This window comes from Pleurodeles waltl, chromosome 9, assembly GCF_031143425.1.
Source record: "Pleurodeles waltl isolate 20211129_DDA chromosome 9, aPleWal1.hap1.20221129, whole genome shotgun sequence".
NCBI lineage: Eukaryota > Metazoa > Chordata > Amphibia > Caudata > Salamandridae > Pleurodeles > Pleurodeles waltl.
The window spans coordinates 814786971-814812692 of NC_090448.1; the positions used below are offsets into that span (position 1 = coordinate 814786971).

General features: G+C 42.6%; 1 protein-coding gene across 6 annotated transcripts in view; it reads right to left on the minus strand.

Moving 5' to 3' along the window:
- DPF1 (double PHD fingers 1) overlaps positions 1–25722 on the minus strand; it is a 467038-nt gene that overhangs the window by 287609 nt on the left and 153707 nt on the right. For 3 of the 6 annotated variants that reach the window (XM_069208087.1, XM_069208083.1, XM_069208086.1), the window contains exon 3: positions 22069–22161. In XM_069208087.1, the coding sequence (XP_069064188.1) occupies positions 22069–22161 (93 nt within the window). Of the gene's footprint in view, positions 1–22053; positions 22162–25722 lie in introns of all 6 variants that reach the window. The other 3 variants (XM_069208085.1, XM_069208082.1, XM_069208084.1) reach the window with 1 other exon arrangement.

Below are 25722 nucleotides of genomic sequence, written 5' to 3' on the forward strand. Positions count from 1 at the left end.
CAAAAGGATGATGGACAGAGTGCTGAAACTTTTCAAATACTCAACCCCAGTCACAGATCTGGGTTAAATCCATCATTCCTTTGCTCACCATACCACCCCAGAGTGGACCCAGCCTTATTCAAATAAGTCTCGACCCTGCTCCCCATGGGAACAGTTCAGCCGGAACTGCCAGGCAAGGTCCTCCCCGGACCGGAAACAAGCATCCTTGAACCAGTTTTGGGGTATCACTCCTAATCGACTAGGCTACATTGAATCCAGTGGCACAGTGAGCAAGAGATCCATGCCTGGGCATACCCAGGCCACTTAGGGCGATTTAGCAACACAAAAGGATGATTGACGGAGTGCTGAAACTTTTCAAACACTCACCCCTAGTTACAGATGGGGAACAGGGTCAAGACTGACTTGCATAAAGCTGGGTCCAAACTGGGGTGGCATGGTGAGCAAAAGAACAATGGATTAAATCCAGATCTGTGACTGGGGGTGAGTGTTTGAAAGGTTTCCGCACTCAGCATCATCGGTCCCAGGTCCTGGAGAGTACATCCGCCATTTGAGGGTCAGATTCTGTGCTGACACAATGATTCGACCAAATAGTGCTTTGTCTGCTTTCATGATGATTGTCCTGCTATTGCTGTTCACTGCCTTCTTCTTGGACATGTTAGTGAAGGTTTAGTTTGTTCAATTTCATTGGGTCATGAAACTTCCTAATAGGTGGATTATTCTCAAGTTGTTCAATTTGAATTCTATGTAGCACTGTTCACCCATTTCATATGCTTTTATTCTGATGGATACTGTGACTTGAGATGCCTGTTTTTGCCCCGGAGCGACTAATGAGATCATGTGGCCCAACAAATGGGTTTATTTAGTTTTGAACCTCACTAACAGCTCCTGTAAAAGTATTGTCATCTTTTTCAATTCATGTCTTATGTAGGTCTGCATGAGTAAAATATGATCTGTTGTTATGAACCATTTCCCTTACCTGACCCAAAAAGCCACTTTTGTGTTCAGCAGTCATATAATACCTTTTCGCGGCACCCACCTTGAGGTTGATCCTACCACCCGGAGTCTGTATGTCTTTGTTGACTGCTACCTCTATCATTTGATCGACTGGAATTCGTTCAAACTGATTAACATCTGACAATTGAACTGAAAAGCATCCGCTGATGAAGTTGTGGTGTATCTCTGGATGTTTCACTGCAAGTAATGTCATTTTGGCAAAGTATAAAAGAAGCTACATAGCGTAGTTCTTCTTGTCATACGCAAAACACCATGGGATCATAGATCATATGGCAGTAAAATGGAAATGCCAATTTCCTTCTCGAGCAGCATGCAGCAGAGCCAGCAAGACACTTTCAACAATATCCACATATGACATCCAAAATGAATAGAGATCTCCATTGTCATAACAAAATTGTTCGAAGAAAACATCCCAAAACTGTTTTATTTTAGCAAAGGCAGCATCCAGCATGAGGTTGTCTAATCTCTGGTGGCTAGGTCTTTTGCAAAGTCATTAATATATTCAATGAAGCAGTAGACTACCTAAATGTTCTCCTTCTAATTCTTTTCCACCCGGGGGATAAACTCCAACCAAGCCAGTCTCAGCATAGCTTCATACATGCACTTGTGTACTTGAACTGCACAACTGTACATATGACCTTCTAGTACTGATGATATGGATCCTTCTGCTGTCATATCTGCTTCAATACAGAGGTCGCAAAGGCCAGCGTCTTGAAAACAATTCCCAAGAATGGACATGACATTGCAAATGGTGTGAAAGGTACCTATTCGAAGAATGATTTTGTCGTACGTTGCTTTATCCTTCCACACAATCTCAGTTGCTTCTGCATGGAGAACTTGATCCATGACCACTACAATTTTCACCAATGCAGTGATTCCCTTATCAGCTCTGACTGTTTCAAAATTTCAGGAAAAGTTGTCAACTCACTTGCAGGGGCATTATTGGTAGGCAAGTAGCCAACGGAATCCTGTGACACATTAATTAGATCTCTTGTACTGATGTTAAATCCTGTCCAACTTGGTATTATCTGTGCGAAGTGCGCTTCTTGTCTTGTAACAACCCGTATTATGTGCTTATTGTGTGCAGGCTTCAATTGGGCAACATGTTCCAGCATGAATTCAGTACGTGACATCAATGGCTGAGGCCCAACTCGTTCACAGAAACATACATGAACAATTCTTCAGTATATGTGGTGGTCAATTTTCTTTGCTTCTGTTTCTCAATGCTTGGGAGAAGAGCTTAAAAAGGTTGTGGTCCAACCAATTTGGGTTCCACAGCTATACCGTTGACTTGATCAGTTGTCCCCTTACCCGTAAGAGTCTCATCCAGCCTATAAATGTTATCCCATGCTTAGTTAGTGAAGACATGCAGCTGAGTGTCGGCTGGAAGAACAACTTACTAATTTGAGGGAGTAGCAAGTTTATGAAGATATAAGGCGGTATCATTTTCTTACAGTTGTGAGTATGAAATTCCACTACCACGTCTGTTTAGACTGCAAATGATTTCAGCATTGCCTGTCAGCGATTTTACAGCGTATGAGAGCAACAATTGCTTGGGGGGTTTGTGACTGCATATATAATGTCCTGACTGAATGATTGCATAAGTAAGGTGACCCTTTTGGGCGGCTTTGTGTTTTCTGAATCTACAGTCAGAAGTCCTAATAGAAAGCGTTTAAGATAATCAGGCACTGTAAATGGATCTTTATCAATGTCTGATGGATGATATGGCCATGGTGTTGCTGTCAAGATTGTTTTTATCATTGTTCTTATGTGCGATGATGTTTGATCAATGATCTTGTTCATGTCTGTTCATTAACGTTTAAAACTGATAATTCTCTTTTCAAACTCTTGTTTTCTCTTACAACATCCTGTAGCATGACACTATTAGGTTGGGCAAATATTTTTCCTTGGTTGTCTGGGAATATATGGAGGCTGTCACAGAACTTGGAGTCCAATTTTTTTTTAATATGCTTCGTGGTTGATTCGTCTATTCCCTGTACTCCTCTGCAAAGCATGAGGGTTTTACGACTTTCAGTGAGAGTTGTCATACTTATTACCTCTTTGTTAGGAATAATCACGGTTTTAATGTATTGAAATAGTTCATTATATGCTTCATCTCTCATATTTTTGTAGTGATCATCAGTTTGAATGTTAGATGCATGATCTTCCTCCTTTGCTTTAACCCTTGTATAGTTCCTATAACAAGATGCATGATAATGGGCTTCTGCAGCCACTATGTCCCTACTACAAACTGCTAAGATCTGTGAATCGCAATTAATGGTTGCACACTCTCGAAGCTTTCTATCAACTCCAAGCTCTGTAGCCTTGAATAATTTCTCACACGCTGATGTTTTTCTGAAGCATTTTATCTTTCCACAAAATATACATTCTTCAGCATACTCATTTGACTTTAATGATGTTTTATTTAAGCATTTACTTGTGCACTCACTCGTTCTAGCGTCATCACCAACGCTTCAGCTTTTCGCTTAATAGTCCGTAAATCTCTCTTTACAGTAAACAGGCTCCTGGACTTCCTGTGGTAAAATACTTGGGGAACTGTGCTGTTTTCCACATTTCTCGCAATATCTAACAGTGGAATGTGAATCCTTACTTAAGCTTCCTCTAACAAAGTTTTCCATGAAGAGTAGTCCTGCGGGCTTTTCAGCGTAACTCTGTGTTGGACATTTGACCATAAATAAATTATACACTGGGGATCAGAGTGACAGGATGTGCTTATTTCAGTCTTCTCCATGATGCTCCAGGGTCATTCACCACCAGCTCTGGAAAAGGAAATTAATAAAAATGTTCTCAATGTTACTTGGTGTACTTAATATAATCATAATTACTATTATAACTATTATCAATTTATATAATCACATTTACTGTAATTGTGATTTTTAGTAATACAATTCACAATAATACAAATTATGAAAACATATTCATTTACATCAAGGTATCTTAAGAGTGGAGTGTTAACTCACAAAAGACAAAGAGTTATGACTTGCTATCACATATTTTCCATCTATAGGTGTCTATACCTTGCCAAAAAAACATGTTAGAACCCATACCCCCAAGTGGTACCGATAACATGATTAGCTCAAGGCCTATAAGCAGCCTGTACCATAAGGGTCTGGCAGGACCCCAAGCAATGCGTTCTTCTTCTATAGTTCACAAAGGGTGAGTCAGAGTGTTAGAAAGCAGCACCCCTGATGCAGTATCTCCCAAAGGTAGAATCCAAGCATACACAGATTTGACCTAGCTTTGGTCAGCAAAATTCGAGGGTCAGGAAAAAGCCTTGACTTATTTCACACCCCCTTTTAAGCACTGTGCCAGGGCACATCTGTGGCAAACTCACAACCGCAGACAAGGTCTGAAACAAGAAATTATAGAGCATGCGATACACAAAATCTGTTTCACATTCCACTGAACTGTTGGGAAAGTGAGAGGGTTAAATTAGGTCAGGCCTTCACCTTGAGCCAGAAGATGAGATGCTACAGGCAGGTAGTCATAAGCCTTTCTGCATGGACTGGACATATTTTGCTTCTGGCAGACAGCAAACAACAACGGACACATTTTGTTGAAGTAGTCTAGCAGATTAATGGTTAAGAAAATTAGTGAAGCTGCTATTCACTGTCCCTTGCTAGCCATGATCCAGGGCTGCCATCCACAGAAAGTCCTGCAGCTGTCAATTATTAATGCATCTCATGCCTATCACCAGAGCAAACTGATTAGTGTCTGCCATTCCAAATGAGTGACTGCTTGCCAGCAAGCTAAGAGCAGAGCCGTAGCATGGGTAAGCAAGGTGTCAATAAATAATAAGGGCTGCCAGGTACGCCTCCTGATGAAAAATGACAAACAGGCGCTTTCTGCTTCTTCTCCACATACCCTTGAATCTCCTCTATGAGCTCCACTCTTCTTTCGTTTTCTTCTTTCATCTTCCTTCTACCTCCCATTCACAGTTGCCATTTTTTTTTTTTCCATGTCCATCTTTTTTGTCTTAACTGTCTCTTTGACTCGGAGAGATAAAATTAATAATGAAGTTGAGCAGCCTTTGGTGAGATCTGTGTGTACTCTTTAGGACACTAAATCAAGCCCTAAACTGAGAGTTACACCCCACTGAATTGGCAAGAATATATTAGGATATATTTTTATTACGTGGCTTCCCGGAGACAATGTAGCATGTGGTATGCATTATATAAGTGGTCAATATTAACATTTTCCATGTCAATCCCATTGTACATGGCTATTTGTAAAGCACAGCAAAGACTCTAACCAGACAACCTCTTTGTGGTACCGAAAAACTCAGACAGTAATTACAGCCCTGGGATAACAGCGTATATCAAAAACAAATAAGATTAAAGGTGTTTTAAGATTTAGGAGGAAACCACAAATAGAAGGCATAAATAAGTGAATAAGCCAAAAAACGATGGGCGCCCAAGCTAGAATAGGTGATGTATTGCCACAACTACTTTGAAGACAACTCCCTTCTGCACAGGTAACCAACACAAAGCCCTAGGAGACACGGTACAACAAGCATTGGCAAAGCCAACAAGCCTCGCCTATGAGACCTACTGATTTAGCCAATAGCTTTAGTTCACGAAAGAAGACAAAAAGGAGCATCATTTTGTATAAGTGCATGCGTGACAATGTATGGATTTGGTTGCATCATTACGCAAGCACGCATAAGTCACCATGCATGTACACGTACCCAATGAGATAAGTACCTTTTTTAATGATCCAAAAGGGATTGGTGAGTAATGTTTTACATTTAGTAGCATAAAAGTGCTTTTTTAAATATACAAAATTTTTAAATATAGAACTGAAGCACTTGATGTGTGTTGGGAGGAGAAAATCAACACATGAGGGACAGCCACACAGGGGATTTGGGAAACAACATAAGCGTGCAAGAACAACACAGAGCGTACAGGAGGGAAAGAAGATAATTTGCTAAAGAGAGCTACACAGAATAAAGGGAGTTGCTATAGGGAAGCAAATGGATGAGAGAAAACAATGTGGAGCTGTAGAGACAGGGGGTGAAGAAGCACCCAGGGAGACAAATGGAAAACATATGTACCCTTATTAAGAGTTAAGCAAAAAGAAAAAAGTTCCTTAAAAGTGAGCAGTGGAAGAACACTGGCAAGAGGCTATGCTCCAGGGAGGAGACAAATATGGGATGGACAAGGCAATCCATTGAATAAGAAGCAAGCAATGAGAGTGAAATAAGGCCAACAAAGCCAATAAATAGTAAACAGTGGGCGGGTTTTAAACTCACTGTAAATTCTTGGCAATTCTTTTCAACCAGACAGCTGCGCTGCCTAGTAGGCTCGACCTAAAAAAGGACTCTAGCAGCGGAGTTATGAATAAACTGCTGTCTTCATAAAACCTTCCCTGGTATGTCAGCATGCACAGAATTATGAAAGTCAAGGTGAGAATGGGAAAAGGTGCTTATAACCATGCTTTTTGGACACATGATATGCTGGACACAGTGCCACACAGAGGCGACACTGAGGAGCACGAGGCGACCACAAGGAGAGGCGGCCTGCTTGCTTGGCATTCACCTGTAACTCTGCAAGCCATAAACACAGTCACAGCCGCAAAGCTGCAGGACTGCAGGGAGGGACCATGAAAGCAGCCCGGGTGTGTGTGTCGCAATCAACATGACATTCTTACGTCTTTCTCGCCTTCCATCTTGTTATCTATTGCCCTATGCTGGTGCTGAACTGTGCTCTCCCACCCGCTGGGCCTTCTGCGGTACCCTCCTCACATGCTGTGTAGGTGAGTTGAGTTGGGGTATGGTTGCAGCGTTTGGGAGCAGCAGGCTGTGCACTGTGGCACGTTGGCAGGGGAGTGGGGTTTGGATGCTGAGTTTTGCTAAGGTTGGTCGGCTGGCCTGGGTGCAGCTTTTGGATGATAGTACGGCGTTGGAGCTCAAAGCATTTAAGAACTCCAAGACAGCAAAAAGAGCTACATGAGTTACACAAGTCACTTGCAGCAATAATGCAGCTTCTGATAATATAAAGTACAGAAGTTAAAGCAGCTGCTCTGGCAGGATTGGTAATACCAGCGTTGGTGACATTGGTGGCATTGGATGCAGCATTTCGATATTTAAATCAGCACCTGTACCGGTACTTGCACAGCACATGCACAACCTGGCGCCTTAGTACTGTAACAGTATTTGTTCTTTTATTAATATTCTAGAAGTATTCTAAGAGCATTACAAGTGCAAGACAAGCGCCAGTTATAACCAAGCAAATAACAAGTGCAAAACCAGATAGAGGTCTAAAGAGGGTGAGTCATACTGCTGCTGTGACTGTAAAAAGTGCAGCTGGGGACTTAGTACTCTATCCTCAGTTTATGTGGGTGCTCAGGCATCTAGTGAGAAAGCCCAAGGGATCGTAGGGTCTCAACCAGTGAAGGCAGCCTGAGTGTGGTTCCTGAGTCCACTAAGATACCAAGCTTATATACTACTTCGGAAGGGGCTGGAGAAGGGTCTATATAATAGAGCAGATGTTAGCTTTCCAACTTAGGATGTTATGTTTTACCACCACACCATATTCAAGATCGAGAAAGTGGGGAGGGGGGGGTCGAAGGATCACCGCACTCGCTCCTTATATCCAACAGTATGTCTATCATCTGCACACACGCTGAAAGACTGGTTTAATCATGCAGCACATGTGCGAGAGGTGACAAATGTAAGCTAAACAGTGGGGGAGAAGGGGTGGGGTCCTGAGGTGCAGCTCTCGAGGTGTACCCCAGAGCTCCACCCCTCTCAAGGTGTACTCCAGGGCTCTACCCTTTCTCCCATTGTTCCCCTGTCTCTTGACTGGGTTAGCTGGGGAGGTGAATTAACCTAGCTGAACTTGCTCTAACTGATTAGATAGATATGCCAACACCAGGCTCAGATGTTGTCTCTAATGGACAAATCATGAAGATAGCATATCAGAATGTAGTGGTCCACAGGGCTGACATTCCCCAACTGATTCAAACAGGTTCCCAACAATTCCTAGATTCATAGTTGCTCTACTGTTGCCTAGGATGGTAGTCACTACTGCATCTGTCACACACCCGAACAAAAGTCTCTCAGAAAAGGATGGAATAGGTTCATTACTTTCAACAAACTGCTAGAGTTGTTCCATTGCTGCTCTTTCAAGTAATTTGGCAGCCAGAAGGAAAAACTGACAAAAGTAGGCCTAGTGATCTGAGTTTAGAGAAGACTTCTTAAGACTGGTCAAACAACATATACCTTAAATTCTATGGGTACCTACGGACGCCTCAAAGAGCTATTAAGAATATTCAGAAATAGTGGGTTTATGGTGTCCTTAAGGTGAAACAGGCCAGACACTGGGCAAGGGACTATAAGGTTTCCAGAATGTTTACTCAATTAGGATAGAAAATTCTTTAGTTGATAATGGTGCAACTTGAAAAAAGTTCTGAGCATGGAAAATATAGAGAAAATGAGTATGTTAAAAAATTTATATCACCTGAATCTCTACTCCAGTTTTTTTATATGACAACTCTAACTTTTCCACCAGATCACTGTTTGATCACCGGACTCCAAGCAGTAAATAGGTTTTCTGCCTCGCAACAATTTCACAGGTTCCCCAATTTGAAAAGACTTCAGCATGTGGCCTGAGCACTGGTTTTAGACAATGATTCAAGAAGGCATACAGGGGCACCTGGCTGTGATGCATTTCCAAAAGGTGTACCATGCATCTCAGTGATATTCTGTTTAGAGTACATATTAGACCTTGTGATGATACAAAGCCATCACCTGATACATGCTACCTTGATTTATTACTAAGCTGTGTCCCAACTCTCAGTTTGATGCAACAATTCCAAATGGTGCACTAGGCCTCGGTTGATACATCTCAAGTGGTGGACAGGCCACAAGTCACGATAACTAGAGACTGTACACTAGACTGACTTTTAATCAAGGACTGTAGACAATACATTAGGCTAAGTTCAACATAAGAATTCCATGTGGTGCACCAGGCCTTGGTTTGATATCAGGGCTCCAGGGAGCAGGTAAGACCTCCCTTAATACATTAACTCTATAAGTGAAGCATACTTCAAGCTTTGAAGACTCCAGAAAGTGCACAACGCATACTGTGGTACCAGGACACCACCTGGTGAACTAGACCATAATATGAGACAACCACTCAAGACTGTATAATGGACCTTTGTTTGGTAAAATGAATCAGAACAGTCCACCAGTATTTGCTTTGATACACAATTTTCACTAAGAATACAGGCCTTTTTGACCTATTGACTTTGGCAATACTCTTTGCCGATGCTGTGCAGCACAGGCAAAAAGAAATGCTTTTTGGCTATCCTTTAAGGCATTAGCAAAACAAAATAGTATAAAAATAGTGCATGATCTGCATGTACGTGTCATGGAGCTATTGCAGCTCCACATGATGATGTGAGTGCATGCAGCACAACCCATGAGTACGCATACATCACATTGCAACCACCGTGTTATTCATTTGTTCTTATTTAGCAATTGAAGATGGTGGCACCACTTGGAGTGGTAAATTAAAAAATAAATTTAGCAGTGGTAAATTAAAAAATAAATTTAGCTATGTGTGAAAGCGCTTTTAAAAAATGGGGCAGGACAGAAACGAAAGGTAGTGGCCCATCTGCTCATAAAAGTTGGCAAATTGTTTTAAAATACTGAACCAGAGAAGAAGGTATAGGAGCAGATGGGGGGAAAACAATGCAGTTGTGCGGAAGCAACATGGAGTAGGAAGTACAGCAATACAGAACCCTGAGGCAGGCGTAAGGAGAAAAACCCAAAAAAAGCAATAGAAAAAAAACGAGGGCCGAGAGAAGCAAAAGCTTAGGAGGAGCCAACAAAGAGCACATGAGGTTTCAGGGGTGGGTAATTGTGGCAAAAGCAGCACATGAGGGAGAAAGGAAGAAAGCACGTGCACTCCTATGGAGTGCTGAAAGAAGAATTAGCCCTTTTAATGTGAATGTGATCAGATACAAGTGATCCAATCAGAAGGACGGCAAAGAAGACATGTTGCATAACAGCGGCAAACACAGAAAGAAAGAAAGTCACTGAATCCTGTAAATATGAAGCAAGCAAATCAGATTGCCTAGAACGCCAACCATTAATATGGAAAGGGTTGGGCCAAAGCCACAATAACTAACAGCAGCTCCATCTTGATAAGTTCACAGTACCTAACAAAATTTCACTTGGGGGGACAACTCCGGTCAACACGCACTTTCTCAGTTTGTATAAGTCTACAAAGGGCACCAGACATTATTTTGATACAAATATGCAAGATGGAGCCCAGATCCCATCTTTTTACAAGCAATCAAGACAATGACAAGACCCTGGTTTAATATAACAGATCCACACTGTGCACCAATCCCCAGTCTACAGGTTTTCAACAAATCTCAGTTTATACAAACACTACATAGAGTGTAGAAGGCATTGGCCTTTAACAACTGATCTCGGATGTGCTTCAAGCCACAGTTTCAATAATGACTCCAGCGGGCGCTTAAGGCCTCAAGTGATATAAAGAGTCTGAATGTGGCAGGACTTGCACCAGTGTTTAGTTTGACCTGACGACTCCAGATGGATCATAAGAATTTGTTTGATTGAATGCAATTGCATCTTTCACTTCTCCATAAAGTTAAAAGACAATGTAAGTCTACATACCAGGCTTAAATGTAATTTGAAGGTTCCAGGTGGTGGCCAGGGCTCAATTTCATAAAAGTACTGGAGGGTTGACATATGTAGGTTTGATATAGAGGCTCGACACAAACCACCAGACCTTGACCAAAAAAAGACCACTCCTCTATATGATATAATGAATCTTTATGATGGAGTAGGCTTGGTTTCATAAAAAATAATTTAGATGGTGTACTGTGCCTTTGTCATATAATCCTAGAATGATATAGCAATGTAATACTATCCTTCAAGCTTTTGTTTGGTTTGATTGTTCCACATGGTTCGCCACAACTCAATTCCATACAAATACACAGTACATCACACTGGGGTTTAATACAGTTATCCCAGATGGTGCACTAGACTTTGGTTTCCTACAACTGTTCTAGATGCACAAGTCAACAGTTCAAATCAATTCGCCAGCTGAAGACATACATTGATAATCTTAATGATCGACCTCTTTAATAAGACCTATGAACCAATGATGAAGATGAAGTGTGTTCTACTCCGAAATTATAAAATCTCTCTATAAAGCATTGGTCATAAACTGCCATTCTGTTAAATGCCCTAACTGTGTCACTCTGCCTTAGGTCTTGTTATGAGCCACCCCCTCCAACCTGACTGGCGGACATATTTACAATAGACCAAACAACACCAACAGGATTGAGTTACATCATGTTAGATATATGGCTTTGGAAAGATATATTACATTTTTCCAAAACTGAACAACAAGATAGCAATCACAATGTCCTTAAATTGATTGTGAAAAACATACATTTTCCCAACTCAGCTTCCGCAACTCAGCCGTCTGGGTGTGATACTTTAATTTCAAACAAGAGACGAGTAATAAATTGGGGATTTGTGCAATAGTATCTTTACAGTTTTTCTTCCATGTATAGATAAGTGACAATGGGGTTAGAGAAGACACTGCAAGTACTTTTCACACAATCTTGACGCAACTATGTTGTTGGGGTCTATGATGACATTTTTTGGACCTTAAAAAACTAATTTCAAGGGAGATTAAGCTACACACCCCTCCTAAAATAATTTCTTGGTACCATAAGGAGTGCAGGGTTACGTAGGGTATTTTGATTGATACTGTCAGAAGTAAGAATAGCAATTCTCTCAAAAGGGCAAGATCTGCCTATATGAAAATAATATGAACGAAAAGGGAATGGGATGAATGCATGTGGCTAGATCTCTCTGCGGCTGCTAAGAAAAAGGATTTTAGAAGGTTCTGGCACATAGTGGCACATGGTATTCAATACAACCTGACAGCCATTGAATGTGTTATTCACCCTCAGATCTGGATTGACCATTTTACCGGCTTGCACTCTTCTATTGGCTAATCATGCAATGATGCTGAAGCCATAAAAATTACTTTGTAGTCAATGACTAATAAACCATTGGGATTGACCTTAGCTGAGACAATTCAAACAACCAAAGGTATTATCCCTAACAAGGCTCCGTGTCTCAACAAAATCCTGGAAGACCTTTTATTGTCAGAGCTACAACCTTGGGGCCCTTATAGCAACACATCATCTAAAGCAATCCTGCATGGATCCAAAATACCTTTCACGTGGGCTAAAGCACTGATCATCCCTGTTTACAAAAAGTGTTCTAGGCATAGCCCTAGTAATAATAGATTGATACGCCTCACAGGCAGTTTACATTAGAATTTCTGCAGATATTTTAAGAAAACTTCAGGACTGGATTGATGAGCAAGACATTTCCTCAGACCTATAAACTGGCTTCAGGAAGAAAGTCAGCATGATCGATCTGGTATTTAGGAACATGCTGATTTACTAGAAAACTGCCCTAATCACAAAGGAACAGTTATATGTTATCTTTGTGGATCTTAGGTTTGCTTTTGATTTGATCCTTCTGAATGAACTCTGGTTACTTTTGAAAGAGATGGGAGTACCAGAAAATATCCTGTCTATTCTAATAAGGCTGCATGACCAAACTTACGTCCAAGTCAGGTTGGGGCTAGAGGTGAACTGACAGAAAGCATCCCCATACAGAAAGGGGTGAGGCAGGCTTGCGTTCTGGCATCAACTCTATTTCTGTTATTCATAAATGATGTTGTGGGTTTTCTTATCAATTATTCCCTGAGTTTACCGGGTCACGGGATTCACACCCTCCTGCTTGAAGAAGATATGCTTCTGATCTACAAGTCACCCTTGGGCCTTTAGGTCTTATTAGATCTTTTTGCGGATTTTGCAAACAAGAGAGGGTTGAAATTGATATTGCCAAGACTAAGTAAATGGTATTCAATCTGCACAGGACCTCCCAGAGTGCTCTGTAACTTAACAGGGTTGCTTTACAGAGAGATAGGGTTTTTTTAATATGTGTGAGTGAAACTAGCTGATACATTTTCCTGGGATTTGCAGATAAATAAGTGATTACTTATACGCAGCAACATACCTCTGGGCTACTGAAAATCCTTGAAACTACCCTGTCAAAACCAATCTCTCCAGCACTACAGATATATAACTCTTAAGTACTGGGGCAGACATATATGTCGTAGAGCTCTGGGTGCACTCCAATGCGCCAAAGTTGGCTAAAGCGGAAAATCGTTTTCTTAGGTCCTTGGTAAATCTGCCCCAAAGTACTGCATCAGTACCCCTCAATGTGGGCATGGGAAATACAAGTATTTCTCAGAGGGTAAACATCAGACCGCTACTAGATTGGTGGCAAACTGGAATACCCAGGAATTAATTTCCTATAGAATGGTTCTGAAGGAGGTCATTAAATTCAATTGTTTTTATAGACTATCATGTCTGAAATGTGTTCAATCACATTTGCAAAATCTAGGATTGGAAATGCTTTCAAATACTCCAAGGGAGCTGAGTACATTACAAAAGAACAAATAAAAGGGAAGCATTGGTTGTGTGATGCTGGAATTGAATTTTCTTCAGACAAGGAATTCTTACTAACATATTTTTAGACTTCAAGTCAACAACTGACTTTGAGACATTCCTGATTTCTGTTACCCCCTGCTTTCCAAACAACTGTATACAAAACTGAGGTACAGAATCCTCCTTTTAAATTGTTTCTGTAGTAAATGGATGACAGTACACCCAACAAGAGACAAATGCCCAGCCTGTTAAACTGTAGTTAAGCCTATGGAATGTGTTATTTCTTAAGACTACTGGAATTGATAAAATATGGATAGCCCCAATCTGTCATCAAATTGAGGTGTACCTTCCTATAACTGCTTTAATGATTTTGAGATCGGACACTAGAGTATCCTTCTTCTACAGTACGCCCAGGTTCCTCATATTGCACCTTAGTATCAGGCGTTAAATTAATTATTACTCTGTTATTATTGGATAATAAGGATGACATAGTATAAAGATTTTAATAACACTGCAAGCCTTATCCTGTCTTTTATGTACTGAGAATGGGCTTCTGAGGAATCATTTATTTTGTATACACTATTTCTCAGTACCTACGTAGCACTTAAGAAGGGATTGTTGTACTAGTAATAGTATGTATATATCATTGATGCTGTATGTGTATTCGTTTTATGGGTTTTAATATATGTTTTAAAATGCAATGTTAAATATGTTTTATGTGATTGCTTAATGGAGTACATCCTCAATAAACATTTTGGGTGATGATAGTTTGAAACAAGGACTCAGGAGAATACTTCAGTTTGGTTTGAAATTCCACAATAATGTGTTTCGATGCAACTCTTTTGGCGCTCCAGGGCGCATTTTATATTTTAATCTAATCTCACTGGAAACTATCAATCTCACACATACCAATTCCACTAACAACTCAGTCCCTAAGGAAAAGGCTTTTGATGCCAAACTCTGTCACACTGTGTCCAGTGAGAATTTGGTCCTATTCCCTATTTGACAGATGTAACACTTCCTGTTGTTCAAGAAGAAGTAGATCTTATCAGTCAGATGCTCAAACTCTCTTCCACAAAATTGATCTTGGGGGTAGCTGCCTTGCATGCATTTATCACCTTGTTGTTGCAGCTGACGCTTTAGGTTTGACGGGTATGACCAGACGTTGGTCCTGTGCTCCTTGTGCCACTAGAATCAAGCTATACCTGGCTGATGAGTCCTTATCAGGGCAAACATGGTACTAGGTTGCTTGTATTCCAGTTCAGGGAGGACCTGGCTTGGCAGTTCAAGCTGAACTGTTCCAATGACGAGCATGATCAAGGCTGATTTGCATATGGTTGAGTCCAAAACTAGGTGGCATGGTGGGCAAAAAAAGATAGCTTGGGATGCTGCCCAAGCGACTGCCAGGGACTGAGATTAATTCAAGCCCTTCATCCATCACCTTGTTGTTGTTGTAGATGACACCCTTAGTGCAATGGTTATGCCCAGACGTGGGTCCTGAGCTCACTGTGCCACTGGAATCAAGTTATACCTGGCTGATGCGCCCATATCAGGGTGACAACGTTCCTTGGTTGATTCTATTCCCATTCAGGGAGGACCTGGCTTGTTAGTTCAGGCTGGACTTTCCTCATGAGGAGCAGGGTCAAGGCTGATTTGTTTATGGCTGGGTCCAAACTAAGGTGGCATGATGGGCAAAAAATAATGGATTGGGATGCAGCCTGAGTGACTGCCAGTGGCTGAAATTAATTCAAGTACTCCATCCATTACAATGCTGTTGCTGCAGTTGCTCGCATCCTATGCCTCACTCCCTTTGCTGACCCACCTCCTTTTTGCTTATTTGCTTTTTTGCAATTTTCTCCTTATATGTATCTTTTCCTCATCTCTTCTTCCTGTCTTTTTCTGACTCCATCCCTCTTTTTCTTAACATGCACTGCTAATTTTCAATAACGAAGAGGCGACTGTTATATGTACAAACTGGTCATGAGGCCATAAACCCTTTGATATGAAACTAAACACATAAGTTTATCTTGTTATGTCTAGATCAGTCTTTCTCAACCTTTTGACCTCTGAGGACCCCACTGAATCATTACTGGAAGCGGGGGACCCCCAAGCCATTCGTACGATTTAAATTTCAAATATTAATTTAATTTGTAAAAAATACATAAACAAGTACACACCAAACAAATACTTGAATTACTAAAGATATGATTATTTTATATTGAAAAAATATGCAAAAATCTAAAGATTTTAATGGGAAGTTTGGCACTGCATCTCTGCGACTAACTTTTCAATGTGTGGTTTTATTTAGGAAAGTTGAATCCTCAGGTCAGATTCTACATTTCCCAAGCAATTTCTGCCTTTTTTAAAAAAAAAAATAGGTACATAAGATCTAAGAAACCTTTTTCACATAAATATGTGGTGGGAAAGAAAGTAAAACCATAAGGGCCTCTCTACTCTCCATATCTTCTCTGTCACATGTAATTAATTTGTTTTATAGCACCTCTCATACCAGTGTAGGATGTCGGAGCACTTTACAGGAACTACAAGGTGTAGGATTCACATGTCATCCACACTGGTAGGCATTTTCTAAGAGTGCTTGATCTGGAGAATCAAAAACTCAGGATTCAGAATATAACACAGTAGTTATCGTTGACTATAATAATACAAATGTATTTCTACGCAATCCAATCCTTTTTAGCAGCATAAGGAAAATGAAAGACTGGGGAAAAAACACAACTTTCTAATTTGTGCCATGCAGTTTTCATGCAGCTCTGTGATGGCAGTTTATAGATTAGATTAAGATTGTACTTTATTTACTGCTGAGTAACAAAAGAATCTATGTAGCAAAAGCAGTAACCCACTGTGATATGCACATAAAATTTGGTTTTTTGCATGATTCCTGTTCTTTGCAGCAGGCATATTAACCATCTGCGCTACCTTAGATGAGTAAAAACTGCCACTAGACAAAACTTCCACCTCTCTCCAGCAGGTACATTAATCACCAGAGTTATCTTGATGCTCTTATCTTTTCCCAAACATGGCTTTGCAATGCTTTTAAAACTGCTGCACAAAGGAAATAATATAAAAACACACACTTTTCTGTCACTGGCCCCAGCTGGAGAAAGAACTTTCTGCCGGCCCAGGAGTGCGGACCCCATGGGAATATGTCATGGAACCCTGGGGGGGGCAGAGGAGGACCCCGGGTTGGGAACCTTTGCTTGATGGACTACACGATTGTGACACTGAGGCCCTGGCAGCCTCTAACCAGTGCATGCCTGCAGATTGCCCCTTCACTGGTCGTGGGTAGACTCTAATGATCATCTAAAATGGCTGCATTTCTCCCATGCAAGGCTGTAAATTACTTTTCAACAGACTCTTCACACTATTTACAATGTCAACCTGTAGCCAGTGCATGTACCTGATCACTATTTGTTGCTTTAGGGTGGACCCCATGCATCTTTTACTATGACTGTCTCTAACCAGTGCACTCTAGTGACTTGCTCTTCCGTCACTCCAGCGTTGTTCCGAAAGAGCATTTACAATGGCTGTGTTTCTGTTCCTTTTGTGTATGGCTTTTGGCTACTTTTCATACGTTGTGTAAAGACTACACCATTTATGATGGCAGCCTGCATCAACTCCTTGCCTCTGGTCACTCGCCCATCATTCCACAGTGGGCTGCAGATAAGCAGTGCACGTTCATCAGCCACTCCCCTGTCCCTCCTAAAGAGTCAATAAAGAGCATTTGCTATTGCTACGTTTCTCCTGAGCATGCCATTGTTTTACTCTCCCAAGGACTCCAATCTTAGGGTCATTTGCCATGGCTGTCTGTATAGTGCATGCCTGTGGGCCACTTTCCAGTCATGCTGGGGGGATTACATAGAGCATCTGTCATGACTGCCTGTAACCAGCGCGTGCAGTGGGCTGCTCTTGTATTGCTCCAGGGCAAACTCTACTAAGCATTTTCCACAGCTGTCTGTACCTGGGGCTTGCCAGTAGGTCGCCTCGTTGCTGCTTCTGGGAGGATCCAGCGACACCCGCTTATTCAGGCACAATAATAAACTGTGCAAAAAAAGCATACATTGTAGCTCTCACTCCTCTTTCTGCAACGCTATGGCCACCAATGAGTGGCGCTACAACACTCCCTACAGAGACCACACTGCAATTCATCACTCTTCGAAGAATGATGTCTCCTACGGCAGAGCATGGTACTCATCCACTAATGTGCTTCTAGGCATTGACAGAAGTGTGAAAAGCTCCAAAACTCATTACTTGTCTTGCTTCTTCTTCCCACCCTCTTCTCTTGTATCCCATGCTCGTCGAGCAGTAAGGAGGGCGAGACTGAGGGGGCGTGGAATAAGATTCCTTTGGAATCAATAGAGATTACATTTTTTGGGGGTGGTGGGGGGTGTTTAGAAAGAATTTCACAGTGAGTGACCCCATGCAAGTCAGCAAGGGGCATTGTGCTTGTTTGGAGGGTGAAGATGAGCCCAAGGGCAGTGCTGCCTACAAACGAGGGCCATGTGCGGGGTATTCCCTATGCGCTCACTCTTTCGACGCCTCCAGATGTACCAGCGCAGGGTCCTCGCCAACTGGACCCGTGGCTCAACGTGGAACATAAATAACTACATTTTCAGTCTTCACAGCACAGGGGCCGCTCCAGGGAGAGGCCTTCTCGCTGCTCTGTGCCCTCTCATTTCTAGGATTTCTGCTTACACTGCCAGTGTCCTGTAGCGTAGATTTACTGCGTCAGTGGCAGGGCTGTAATGAGCATTTAATGCTGGGTTGTTCAGTAAATACTTCCTTCTATCAGCCTCTCCTTTGGCCCTGCTGAGTCACAGGAGAAAGGGACATACATGAAAAGCCGAGGGGAGACCCCGCTGCTCCTCGACAGAAAGCAGTGCTACTTTGTCACGATGTGCTAGGTATCGGAAGAGCTGCGATAGCTCAGTGAGGTCATGGCTCGCTGCTTCTAGCCTCTCTGGTGTCCTGAAGGCCAAAGGTTCCGAATCCCTGCAAGGCCAAGTCAGCCGTTCATCCTTCTAAGACTGATGTTACGTTAATAGAGCTTTCTCTCTGTTAACAAGTAACCCTGTGATTCTGATGAGCAGTACGAGGAGTCACTAGTCCACAGATGTTCGAGATCGACAGAACACCGCGGATCTGTCGTGTTTCGCCGAGGGACTCCAGCTGATGAAAAAAGGCGCAACTCTCAGGGGGGAACACCAGGATCGCATGAGAAGTAATCGGGGAATCGGACCCAGAATACCTATTTCCCTGTCAATTTCTCATTACTCAGGGGATCCTCGAGGTACAACATGTAATTCCCCTTCCCGGAGTTACGGATGCACCCATGTATCCTGAACTCCGATGGTGCGGAATTACCACCGGAAACTGCGGAGCACTCGTAATGGTCCGCCCCTCTGTCTTCAGGTTGAGCAGGCTCACCCGTAGCGTGGCTGCAGATAATACACTCAATACCGCTGAAACATCTGTGTTTGCAGGGCTACGAAGTGGCAAAACTGTGCTGTCTAGTGCAACAAATGAAACAGGGTGGTTTAGTTAAACTTCTGAAGTGCTCTCTGGCTGGCTAGTCATGCGACACAGGGTCTAATCGCTGATAAAAACAAGTTGAGAGTCTTTGCTACAGTCGGGGGGCTCTGTGAGGAGTGGTTTACCCATTTCTCACAGGGCCCACAAACTTGGAACCACTCCCTATAAGAATTCTGGTCCATAACTCAAGCAAGCAAGCCTTAATTTAATAATTAACACGTCTGGCTTTAGTCTGACAAAGAAAACATTGTACACGTTGTGAAAAGAGACAAGTGTTGTAGATTGTGTAACATGATGGACGGGTAAAGTGATTTCCAAGGAACTCCACTCTTTTAGTTTGTGCAATAATGACAGAAGGGATGGGAGCAAATGCCTTGATAGTAAATGTGCCAAGATTACAAGATCTGCGCAAAACTAGCGCCTCAGTACGCGCCCGTTGCAGACTAATTCGAGCAATCAAGTTTGGTTTTGTTCGCTGAAAGAGAAAACAAATAAATATAAATAACCATTCCGCCCCAAAATAATCAACCAATGGAACAGCACAATAGCAAAGAACAAGGTGCGGGCTGTGTTGCAGCAGGCAGGGAAATAGGCAGTTCCTATGAGCGCGGTGGCCCTGGACTGTTGTGCCTTTCCACTGACCCCAAAGCATTGTTCATTACAAATACAGCTCTCAAGCGCCAGAAGAATCCACGGGGAATACGCAAGGCCGCCCTTAAATTCCTAACAGAAGCACCTCTCCTTCCGCATGCAAGGGCTCCACTACTGCCTTATCTCAGAAACAATGTTCGCTCACAAGGGTCATTCAGCGACATGGTCTGCGGAATCCAGGGGGATTTGTTTTAAACAAATGAAAGTTATACTGGGATGCAAGAATCTCACGGGTTGTGGTCCCTCCTTTTTGTGCCTTCCAACCTGTGCTACACCCTGTGCTTCTCTCCTCTTTAGTCTGCTGTGGGCGTTTCCCCGGGCTTCTACTGCTCCCAAGTGGGGTGTTCGACCCTGGTGCACAGGGGTTGCAGGGTGTAACACAGCCCCTGCAGCCCGTGGTGAGCTGGGAGGGGCACAATAGGAATGCAACCCCAGCATCAATGGAGGATGGATACTGCACCCTCACTACCTCACTGGTACTGCTTCATTTGTAAAATCATTTGTGGATTCGATATTTTTGCAGGCCGATATTTTGAGCTCAATTTAGTGACGAAGTATATCTGTGTAAAAAGTTTGAGTCCCATATCCTGAAAATGACTTTAAAAAGAGAACGTCTCCCGGAGAGGGACGGCGGTGTGTGCAAAGCCTCGCGTGACACAATCTGAAGTCCAGAGGACAGTCCTGGTGACGCGCCGGAGCCCCACCCAGAGGATGCTCTCGCACTCCACATTGTGCTCGCTAAGAGGCTCGTCAGTGCTGAGGCTGCAGAGGCTTGGTTTGACAGTTTCAAGGTCACCGCATTTCAGCACCTTTTAACTGAGCAACAGTGGCACATGTTATTTGCAAAGCATGAAAATAGCAACACTAGTTATTGTAAACGCAGACAAAACGAAGCACCTTTGTCAGTGTTAGGATCCCATCTACAACACAATAAAATGTCGAAGCTGCAACCTCCTTCTTTACAAACTGACATCCGCATAAATATTGTCAAAGCCCGCATACCACGGCATTTTGGAAACACGTCATTGCACAATGGAAGAATTCTTCAGACTGCAGTATCAGCGATGCAAGATGTACCGAAACAATGAACGCACTGCAAACAAAAGATAACAAATCAAGCGTTCAAATCTGTTTAAAAAACACATTCGGATGGTTTAATGTTCAAATGCAAATTCACTTTGTTCCACAGCCTATCTTGCTTTGTTCCAAACCGTGCATGCTGGCAAAAGCGAGGAGAAACTGGGTTTCCTACGTGGAAGACGGAGGGCAAATTATGTGTTCCCAGAACTGGGCACGCAAGAGGATCGGGCCTCTATGTAGGCAGCTGACCAACTGGAATTTCAGAATACCCACTGACTATATAAACGATTCCCATTTAGATTATTTGTATAGAAAATCATCTCCTGTGAGTATCCTGAAAATCTCTCAGCCCAACACTGGACACCCTTCAAGGAAGCCTTAGGTAAACAGATTGCATAATGTATTTAGATGGGGGAATCTGGTCACACTTACCAATTCTGTACACTAGGCAAGAGGCTAAGTTCTGCTGCACTGGGCAACTAGACAGCAAGCATATCAAAATGCCCACACACGAGTGGTACATGACAGATATATGAACGTCGTGATCCTAGGCACATGTCACGTGTCTCCTCTAGACTTCCAAAGAAGTTTAGATGCTTCCGACCCCTGCCCTCCCTCTATCTTCCCAGAGGTTTTGCAAACTTTATACACTACTTTAATTTCATGAGGCATCATGCTTTGGCATTCTCAACATTTTTAGAGTGGTCACATATATCAGGCCAAAGATTATCTAGCCATCTGTAGACATTGTGGTGTTTTTATCAGTCTCCTTCGTTCTCTAGACATCCAGATGTGTATCTGCTGTCTCCCCAGCCTCTCTAGACTTCCATGGTGTTCATACGGACACTACCTTTGTCCTCAATGACCTTCCGCTGCACCTTAGATATATCATCCTTCTATTCCTCTCCTGAACTCCTTGGTTGAAATATATGCCTCGTCTTTAGCCATTGTAAGCTTCCATGCGGGTCATGGTTGTCAAAAATATGGCATCTCAAGATGTGTGTAAGTGTCACATGTGTGCCATGTCTGTCCTCTCTAGACTCCCACTGGAGTAAGATGTGCCAGGAGCCATGGGCTCTCTGGACTTCCAAAAGGATCAGGTCTGCCAAGGCCCTGTCCTCTTCAGGCTCACACAGGGGTCTGAGTGTCATGGCTCTGAGTGGTATCTACAGCTCAGTGGAGCTGCCCTGAGCCACCTGACACACACCATCTTCTTACCGATCTTGAACTCACAGGGCCTCAGACGAGGGTCCTCCAAGATGTTGAGCCGCCTTTTCTTCCTCCAGCACCGAGCGGGGTATGTGTAGATTTGCCCTGGAGAGGAGCCTGTGGTACAATGGGAGCAAGTAAGAGAAAGACATTGTGACTCTGATGCACCAAAGGAAAGGGAGCCTGAGGTTATGAAGGAGATGTTTGGAAAGCAGACAATGAATGAGCCATGAAAGTTGATCACAGTAACACGTTTAGCAGCTAAAGGAAACACACAGGTAGGTTCACAAGAAACTCATGGGTGAGAGGAAGCAAATGTATAAGTGAATGTCCCATACAGCCACATGTCTTTAGTAATGCCCATTTGCAAATGCCCTTAATTTGTGGTATGCTACATAAAAGGGCACAAGAGGGACAATAGAATGACCAAATAACTGTTCATCCTTTATTCACTGAGGTAATCAGAGAAATTGCATCCAACCATCCATCCATATCACTTGACCAAATCAAATGGTTTTATTGCAGATGAAATAGACAAAGCTTCTCTTTAAAATCAATGATATGGGATGCATGACTGGATACTGCTCTCTCTACTAGACCCCCGCTACTTCATCATAGGCAAAGAATGTGCAGGAGCAGAGTGTGTACCTAGTTGTTGCATATTCTTTACAAGGCTACATTGTACAGAGAGCAATGAAATGTTTTATATCTCTCTGTCAATCTAGAAACTTAGCATTTTGATACATTTCTTCAAAATACGCACTAGCCTTTAGCACTCCTGAGCAAATTTATAAATAGTCGCAAAAAGGTCAATCTTAGCACAACGGTACAGTGACAGGAAAAAACTCACATGCACTACATATGCAAATGTGGAAAGTTAAGATTAAAAGTATTACCACCATTATGTGTGCAGTGGGCTGTGGCTCATGAAAGAACCTTCGAGCAGGTAATGATGCATGGTAAAGAGGCCTGAAAGAATCAACTACAAATTAAAAGGTGGAATGCTACTCTCCTTCTAAATATTGGCAACCACTCAGAGTTCCCTATTTCTCTTTTGCATAACATATGCTCTCTAAGCTTGAAGGGGTATGGTTTGGACTTAAGGTGGATGCCCCTTTATGTCTGGAAAACGCTATGCTTCTCTGATGAACATGTGTACCAAGAGCTGCTTTACATATTCTGTGCTGGACTTGATGGTATTTTGTGAATCCAAAGCAATAATCCTGTGCCAGCAATCAAAAAATTCCTTTGCCCTTTTTTGCCTCAGCATGAATCGCACTTGCTAGCCGATGCTAAAAGACATACATAAAAAATGGCAAAAGGCTTTGTAACTTTTCTAGCTTGGCATGAACAGCGTTGGGCTTATCCTAAGCTTAGAAAGTCTACTAAAAGAAAAGGCATATCTGGGATTTACAGCTCGCTCCTCATTCCATTGACCTGATACTGAGCCTCAGGGAGAGGTGGGTGGGTGATCTTGGAGTCCTGAATAAAGCGGAGTGGACTGAAGCAAAAATGGTCCCAAGATTGTTGGCCATTTCCGTTTGCCATGGACACATACACTTCAAGTACCTATATCATGTGTACATTCATCCCTCCAGGCTGAGGAGTATGGGTAGATCCTTCTCAGCCCCATGGTGGCAGCGCAACAACACAGAGGATTCCTTCCTGCATATCATCTGCAGTTGCCTGATCATTGCTAAATATTGTTCCCACACACTTGCAGGTTGTTGTGTGGTGTGGGTCACACCTTTTCCCTACATATAATAATTGTAATGGTGAAGATTATGGATGGTTAGGAGGGTGGACGCAGTACAAATCCGCAGGTTGGCTAGGCTACCTGACTTACAACACTGGGAGGAAACGGAGACGCGTCGACCCTCCCAACTGGGAATGAATGGTGCAGGGGAAGGACAGATGCTCTTCGACAGAGGAGGTGTACAAGGCAGTGCTTTAAATGGGCCGGTACTCTCCGGTACTGAGTACCAGCACTTTTGTATTTTGCGAGGGAGAGTACCGGCAATTCTCAAGAAAAAAGTAATACTTTTAATTGGAGAGTACCGGCACTTCTCAGAAACAAGCAGGTACTCTGGTACAGAGTACCTGCACTTCTATTTTTCCATTTAAAGCACTGGTATAGGGTAAGAGGATGCCTTGCTAAATATCAGCAGATCTGTTTAAGATAGATAGATTTTACCTGATTCGTCATGCTGCAGAAAATACTATCCAAGGTACCATAGACATGGGGAACACAAGGTGCATGATCATTTTCATTCTTATTTGCTTGGGAGATGTGTAAGTAAGATACGTGTTTCTAACATTATGGGGGTTATTACAACTTTGGAGGAGGTGTTAATCCGTCCCAAAAGTGCTGGTAAAGTGACGGATATACCACCAGCCGTATTACGAGTCCATTATATCCTATGGAACTCGTAATACGGCTGGTGGTATATCCGTCACTTTACCGTCACTTTTGGGACGGATTAACACCTCCTCCAAAGTTGTAATAACCCCCTATATACCATTGCTGGTGGTCAATGTCCTGCTTATGTTGTGAAAATTTTAAATTAAAAAAAAGTCTGCAAGAAAAACAGATACTTGGGTAGGTCAGATTGAGAGTTTTGGTTGTGTTGTAGATATGCTCCCTGTAGGGGGACCGCTCTCCATCTAAATATTAGGAACTACCTAGAGTTCTGTATTTCTTTTTTGCATATTATACACATAAATTCACAGCCACGCACGTTTCTGTCTAAAAAGTTTGAACTGTTTGAATTTTGCGTTGGTAGGTCATTCCATATCATCATATTAGCCTCCTAATTGACTGGGCAGAAGGAAAAAAAGTCCTGTCTCCTCTTCAAGCGGGTTTTCGCCCTAACACAAGCACATCTGATCAAGTCTTTCGATTAGCCATCCTCTGTTTGAAATACGTTTTGCTATGGAAACAAAAGCTGTATGTGGCTGCTGTCAAACTTAGGGCAGCCTTTGATATTGTCGCACCTTGCAATTTACGGAGAATGTTGCTAAAGCAGGGTGTTCCTGAAAACTTGGTTGCCTTAACAGCTAAGCTGCACACCGAGAACTATGCCCAGGTGTGGTGGGGTAGCAATAGGGAGCTGACAGATCCTTATTAGACCTTGGGTACGTCCTCACCCCTTCTTTGTTTACTATGTACATTAATGAAATTGTGCAGCAACTACTGGAGTGCCAGAATGATTCCCCTGCATTAATTAACAAGAAGATCACTATCCTGCTTTTTGCGGATGACTCTCTTTAATATCTAAAACACCAACAGACTTCCAGGTCCTACTGAATAACTTCATGGGCTTTTGTAGGTCCCGTTGCTTGGAACTAAACATGACAAAGACTAAGTGTATGGTGTTTGGGAGAAGGGCTGCAAAAGCATATAGTGTGAAAGCGGGAGAAGCACTCTTAGAGAGAGTCAACTGTATTGATTACATGGGGTGGGAATTTCAGATAAGTTCAGATGGGACTTTCAACTGAACAAGAGCACGCTCCTTATACAGCATAGATCTAGGGCCATCCTGGGATCATATATAACTACTCTTTCTCACTCGGTGTCCCCTGCCCTAGAAGTTTACCCTGCAAAAGCCCGGAGCGCTGAACTTTCCAGTTAGCCACTGCTAAAAAATATTTTGCGGGAAAGCATCTAGCCTGCCCAAT